This window comes from Uranotaenia lowii, chromosome 2 (genome assembly GCF_029784155.1).
Source record: "Uranotaenia lowii strain MFRU-FL chromosome 2, ASM2978415v1, whole genome shotgun sequence".
Lineage (NCBI taxonomy): Eukaryota > Metazoa > Arthropoda > Insecta > Diptera > Culicidae > Uranotaenia > Uranotaenia lowii.
Window position 1 is genome coordinate 428,435,834 of NC_073692.1, and position 7,477 is coordinate 428,443,310.

General features: G+C 42.3%; 1 protein-coding gene across 1 annotated transcript; it reads left to right on the forward strand.

Moving 5' to 3' along the window:
* Positions 1-1,321: 1,321 nt before the first annotated feature.
* LOC129743508 (mutS protein homolog 4-like) lies at positions 1,322-4,430 on the forward strand. Its single transcript, XM_055735540.1, has 6 exons — positions 1,322-1,486; positions 1,542-1,734; positions 1,809-2,405; positions 2,470-2,782; positions 2,841-3,295; positions 3,354-4,430. The coding sequence occupies exons 1-6, from the start codon at positions 1,377-1,379 to the stop codon at positions 4,428-4,430; spliced, it is 2,745 nt and encodes a 914-aa protein (XP_055591515.1). The 5' UTR covers positions 1,322-1,376.
* Positions 4,431-7,477: the final 3,047 nt, after the last annotated feature.

Here is a 7,477-nt window from a genome sequence, read left to right on the forward strand (position 1 = left end):
TTGAATGATGAAAGAACCACAACAATTCCGGTACATTTACAAGTCCAACAACATTGCGATATCTTGGCTCAGGTAATCGAGTAAACCTAATTAATTGTACTTCGTCAAATTCTGTGGTCAAATTATTAACATCGTCGCCGTTCAACACATCCGATTGTTTACAAACACGTAACTTTCTAGCCTCATTTTTCAAAATGTTCAATTATGTCTTCTACACTCAACGATATGTTTTTTTTTCATATTTAATTGCATGTACGGTTGTGAGCAAGATTTGAAGTATTTTATCTAGCAATATTGAACATTGCTGTTATAAATAGTTTTCATCATTACAAATATAATTTTAATCTAATTACCATGCTCAATATCGGGAAACAAACTAACATGGGAGAAAGACGGTGCCAACAATAAGTCGTTTTGAAAAGTCTCACCGACAACAAACGTTAAAGACGTCTAGCGGTGAATAGGTTAACTTAGAGTGCCTATAGGAAGAGTGACGCCAACTGTCGAAATTGGAATAGCGATGAACTGTCAGTGTCATTCCAAACGAACAAATGACCTGTCAAATTCAGCCTTCTCAGCCTGAATTTGACCGAATTTGACAGGTCATTTGTACGTTTGGAATGACACTGACAGCTCATCGCTATTCCAATTTTGACAGTTGGCGTCACTCTTCTTATAGGCACTCTAGGTTAACTATACTTTTTTCTTTTATTACATTTGTTTTTTTTTTCTTTCTCTTTACTTTTTCGGAATCAGCCAAGAAGAAAAGACATTTTTATGAAGAGAACGACAATTTTAGAATTTCTTTTCTGGATGAGATTTTTGTGTGATTTTCTTCAAATACCGGAATTCGGCTGCAGATCTTGCCAAATATTCTTATTTCAGAGATAGAATGTTTAAAAAAATCTATAATTTTAAGAAATTGTAAATAATAAGATTACAAATTTGTTCTGACATCATTCCACGAAGTCATTGTGTATTTGATATTAAAGATTTTAACTCATTAAACAACTTTGTTGAAGACTGTGAAACAATTTGACTTATGGGTTTTGAAATATGAAAGATTCAATTAATTCTTTTTTTTATTTTCTCATTTCATTTTCACAAGCTATCTCGAAAGCAAGAAAGATAGAAAATAAAGAATATGTATTTAGAATCAGCGCTCCAAAATTAGCTTTTAAATTCTTTGAACTTTGGAAAATGTGAATTTTGTTGCCGTGTGTTGTCGAACTTTCCATAAAGCAATCACATAAAGTAAAGAGGCATCATGGCAACTATGATGTGTTGAAAAAGGTCAAACGTCAAACCCCTCAATGTGATTATTCGAAACGCACGTGGTCGTTACAAAACGTTAATTTAGTCGGAAAGTATTCGAAATGAATTTCATCAGAAACCGAATCGATCATCCACCAGATCCACCACCTGTGCCTCAGATTTATCGCCACATCGACTTGCGGCTAAAATCCAGCCGAACGGCCAGCAGAAGGTAAGTCAACACAGAACATCCGGTAGTTTTCTAGCTTAAATATTCAATTTATCAGTTTGAACGAGACCCACGCCGGGAATGAACCGTACGTGATATGTACGATTGCCGAGGGTCGTGGCTACGCCAATCTGGAAATCGGAGTAGCCGCAATTGATATATCGGCACCGGTTCTGCAAATGTCACAATTTAGCGATAACTTTTGGTATTCGAACATTCTAACCTCACTCGAAGCTTTCCAGCCGCACGTGGTAAGTTACAATGAGGTGCTCCTGCACTCATGTGAGTTGCTTTATTTATGTTTTTCTTTTTTATTGGTTGCTAGATTTACTTCAGTGATCACTCACTCAATACGAGAGCTTCGAATCTTCCAACCATGATCCGAAACCAGCTGCCCAATGTTCAGATAAGTGGGGTTCCGAGGGCATTCTTCAACGATCGTTGTGCCGAGCGATACATGAGCAACTATTGCAGTTCGAGCTACGATACGATCAAGGACGCGATACGGTGCAAATACTATGGATTGTCCGCCGTAGGGGCACTTTTGCGGATCTGCTTCGAAAACAACATCCTGCAGGTTGCGGCTAAAGCTTTGCAGTTTATGTATCTCGCGAAAATTGATACGCTGATGATCGACGGCGAGTGTGTTGGACACTTGGAATTGATACGCTCGCTGCAAGATAAGGATGGGAAAAATTCGCTTTTCAATTTTCTCAATCACTGCATAACTGGAGTGGGAAAAAGGCATTTGCGGGCAAACTTATTAGAACCATGCTGTCGGCGAGATCTGCTGGAATCGAGATTGAACACTATTGATGAACTTATCGGCCGATCTGATTTGCTTCAAGGGATTCAGCGTATTCTCCGTCAGCTTGTTGACATCGGTGGATTAACCAAACTAGCAATCGATGTAGATAAGTTGGTACGTTGAAAAATTAACCCACCATAAACAGCGGATTTTTTACGCCTTTTTTTATTTTTTTCAGAATACTACTAAACAAAATACAATTCACGTGTTGAATCAGGCGGTTACTTTGAAGAACGCGCTGGCATTCATTCCCGAATTGAATGACTTATTTCAAACTGTGAGCTCAAGCATTTTGCAAGATATGAAACAAAGTTTTTCCAACGAAAGGTATCAAGAACTCAGAGAAAAGATCACTTCCGTAATTGGATCGGATAGCGAAGGCGTGCAGCAAACATCAGACTACAGTAGACTATTTTTGGTTAAGCAAAAAGTTTCAACCGCCCTGGACATTCTCCGTGGGCTGTATTCCGAGGTCATTGATGAAATTCGAGGTACGATTTGAAAGATTTTTCATTAAATGTTGTATCAATACCTATTATTTCTCTCCAGAATATGTCGCCACATTAACTCAAACGCACCGGCTTCCGTTTAAAATGTCCTCCCGGAAGTCTTGGGGGTTTTATATTCAGGTCACCATCAACGAGGGCAATTCCGCATTTCCCTCGCTGTTTAAGGTGCTCAATCGATCGGGTTCACGATTTTCCCTAAGCACCAGTTGGTTGCAGGCTTGTAACGAGCGGATCAACGGCATTACTCGAGAAATTGAACTCGTTAGCTATGGGGTAATTCGGCAGTTGATGGACAACATTCGAGAGGACATTGAGATGGTATACGTATTGGTGGCTCATATCACAAATCTAGATGTGCTTCAGTCGCTAGCCGTCGTGAGTCAGGAAAAGGATTTCTGCCGACCCAAGTTTGGTAGATGTACGAAAATCGTGGGAGCGCGTCACCCTTTACTCGAATTGTACGGCGAAGGGGTTAAAGTTGTTAAAAATAACATTGTAAGTTCAAATGACATTAACTGTATAACTCACGGAACTACATATCATTACTCCACAGATATCGACTCCGGAATACAACGTATTCATAGTCACCGGACCGAATATGAGTGGTAAGACGGTTTACATCAAAACTATTTGTTTGCTGCAGATCATGGCCCAAATGGGTTGCTATGTACCTGCGTTAAGGGCCGAATTTCGCATAGCAGACCGTTTGATGGCCATCTTTGGCGCAGCGGAAAACATTGAACAAGACGTGTCCCATTCTACTAGGATGTCACGAAAACTGGAGGCAATCGCACAAAGTGTAACAGTCAATTCACTGGTGGTAATTGATGAGATTTTCAGCGATACTCAACATCCAGATAGCAGCGGACCACGATGGAAACTGTTGGAAAATTTGGTCAACTTTGTCGGTTTTCCAGAGAACGAAGCTTGTCAGAGTCTTTCGGCTGTATCCAGACCTTTTATCTATCTCACCACCCATTGTCATAATATGTTAAGGCCGCTTCAGCACCTAAACAACGTTTCTCAGCTCTGTCTTCAGACAGAAACTCGAACTGTGGATGGTGTAGATCGACTTCACTACAAATACACCGTATCCGAGGGTAGAACCAGTGTCCGGAACTACGGTATTGCCCTAGCAAGAGGTCTCCAAATCCCAGACAGCGTTATCAAGCGAGCTGAAGAAATCAACGAGCAACTCAAGGCCCAAGAAAACGGAAATGTGACCGGTCGTTTCAGAAATAACACCACAACCATGGAAGGGTCTTTTTCAACCCAATCAAATATGCGTCACTTCAACAAACGGCTCTACGACCTGTACGCCCAAATAGCTTGCGTACTGTCAGATTCCAGTATTGCAAACAGTCCCAACACTATACAGAGTCATCTCAACACTGTTCTTCAGGAATTCGTCGGGCAGCTTCCGGCAGATGTTGTGCAGTATTTGAACGATACATCGCTAGATACTTTGTTGCAGGAGAGCTTGGAAGGGCTTCCCAGGAACACGTTCATTATGACTAGCTTGAGTCAATTCGTATCAGGAACAATGAACTCCAGTTCGAAGAATGAGTCGAGCCAAGGACAGACGATCCATTTAAGTGATGATGGTGATGATGATGAAGATATAATCTAAAATTTTGCCATCAGGAATAGATTATTGTTTCGTTACAATTAGAATAAAAATAAACCCTTACGTTTTTTTTTAATTTCTAAAAACGTTTAAAGCTTCTATACATCAGATTCTGGCAAAACCTTATAATTCTGAGAACATACGTTAAAAAAGATTTTCCCTATTCAACTTCCTCAATGAACAATGAACAATGAAAGATCATCTGAAATTATATGTACATCTAAATGTCTGAAAAAGTCAAATAATGCAAATTAAAATTGACATTTTTCGTAGTTTATTTAAAGTTTCAAATAACAGTAATCCGTTGCAAGGTCAACCAAGCACGGAAAGCAGCATTCGTTCTACTGTAAGTCATAGTAGAACATCTCAATTACTCTTCCTGAGGCAAACTACATAGAAAGATCTTGCATTGCACAAAAATAAAGATTTCAGTCATTGTAAGCATGTTCGAGAGCTGAGCAACTAAAAATGTTCGGATCAAAAAGCGATCAGCTTTAATTCGACATATTTTTTTCTAATCGTTCATATTTATTTTATTTTATTTTATTTACATAGTATTCCGTCTTACGACATAACTTGACGAACATAATTCCTAAAATTCCATCGGTCCATGGCAACTGTTCTCCAATTTCTCGGGCACCCCACGTTCGCCAGATCACGCTCCACTTAGTCTAACCACCTCGCTCGTTGCGCCCCCGCTCGTCTTGTTTCTACCGGATTCGTAGCGAACACCTGTTTTGCAGGACAGTCGTCCGGCATTCTCGCAACATGTCCCGCCCAGCGTATCCGGCCAGCTTTCACCACCTTCTGGATACTGGGTTCGCCGTAGAGTCGCGCGAGCTCTCCACACTCCGATCTCCTGTACGCCGCCAAAGATGATTCTTAACACTCGTCGCTCGAATACTGCGAGTGTACGCAGGTCCTCCTCGAGCAATATCCATGTCTCGTGTCCGTAGCGAACAACCGGTCTAATGAGCGTCATATACAGGTAACATTTCGTGCGAGGGCTAAGTCTTCTCGACCGCAGTTGCTTGTGGAGTCTATAGTAGGCACGACTTCCGCTGATAATTCGCCTCCGGATCTCACGGCTGGTGTCATTGTCTGCGGTCACCAGTGAGCCGAGATAGACAAAGTCTTCGACTATCTCCAGCTCGTCGCCGTCGATCGTGACCTTGTTATTACTAAACAAGCGGGTTCGGTCGGTCTCGGATCCGCAGGCCAGCATGTACTTCGTCTTGGACGTATTAATCATCAACCAAATCCTTCCTGTTTCGCGTTTCAGTTTGCGGTAGATGTCTTCCACTGTCTGCCGACTATATCAATGTCATCGGCAAAGCAGATAAGATGACTGGATCTGTTGAAAATCGTACCCCCGCATTTCGCCCACCGCTCGTCGAATAACACCTTCTAGCGCCACGTTGAACATCATGCAGGATAGACCATCACCTTGTCGAAGCACCCTGCGCGATTCGAATGAACTCGACAATTCACCCGAAACCCGCACACAGCACTGCGTTCCATCCATCGTCGCCTTGATCAGTCTGATCAGCTTCCCGGAAAAGCCGTTCTCGTCCATGATTTTCCATAGCTCGTTACGGTCGATCGTGTCGTATGCGGCTTTGAAGTCGATGAACAGATGGTGCGTAGGGACTTGGTGTTCCCGGCATTTTTGGAGGATTTGCCTTAATGTGAATATCTGGTCCGTCGTTGACCGTCCCTCCATGAAGCCGGCCTGATGACTTCCCACAAATCTGTTTGCTCGTTGCGTTGGGCAGCGGAGTAGGATTCGGGACAACACTTTGTAGGCGGCATTGAGGACAGTGATCGCTCGGTAGTTCTCACAGTCCAATTTGTCGCCCTTCTTGTAGATGGGGCATACTACCTCTTCCTTCCACTCCTCCGGTAGCTGTTCTATGTCCCAGATCCGGACTATCAACCGGTGTAGGCAATCGGCCAACCTGTCCGGGCCCATTTTGATGAGTTCAATGGATAGATTCCTTAACTTCACTCATCGTTGGGAGTGGCTCCTCTACGTCGTTGGCTACGCCGGCGATGTACCTTCTCCCACCGTCTTGATCTCCTGCATGTGCGCCGTTCAGGTGTTCATCGAAGTGCTGCTTCCACCTTTTAATCACCTCACGATTGTCCGTCAGGATGCCCCCGTTCTTATCCCGGCACATTTCGGCTTGCGACACGAAGCCTTTGCGGGATGCGTTGAGTTTCTGATAGAACTTTCGTGTTTCTTTAGAACGATGCAGCTGCTCCTTGAGCTCCTCCTCCTCGAGGCGGCGCTTTTTCTCCTGGAAAATTCGGACTAGCTGCCTCTTCCGCTGTTGGTGATTTTCCACATTTCGACGGGTGCCTCTTTGCACTAATCATTCATATAAAAAACCTGAACACCCCTCATTTTGTAGGTGTATGTGTGTAAAATGATGCTTCTATTTGGATTTTGACATTAGACCTTTAGTTTTTAAAATGGCATCCAACCAAGAGGAGCTACGAATCAAAATGTTGTACATGTGTCGTGGAAATCCAAACTACACGCACGCAGATTTGGTTGAAATCGAAAACCGGGAGCATCAGTGACGAACAGAAGAGTGGCTAGTTGGAAATATCGTCTACATCCGTGCATGAAGCTAAGAAACAATCCGACTTAAAAGAAAGTAGTGACTCCAAATCGCACAATAAGCAAATCCTTGAGGCAAAACGCTGCATACGACATAGTTGACAAAGTTTGATTGCGTGGTAATGGACGACGAAACCTACGCCAAGGCACACTGAACCAAATTGGGCGATTACATTTATAAGGTCATTCTAAAAAATCTTTTTATTCCTAGTCAAATTTAAGGTACTAAATTATCCTTTCAAAGATATAGGAAAATCCAATAAATTGTAGCTGCCCAAGTAACCATAAGCACTAAAGTGTTGCCTTTTTATAGCTATATACCAGCATTCAAGTGCTAAATTAAACTATTGATATGCACATCAAGTGCCATTTTGCATCATAACAGCCCTTCGAGTGCTATGCTGCATCATATTAGAACTATACC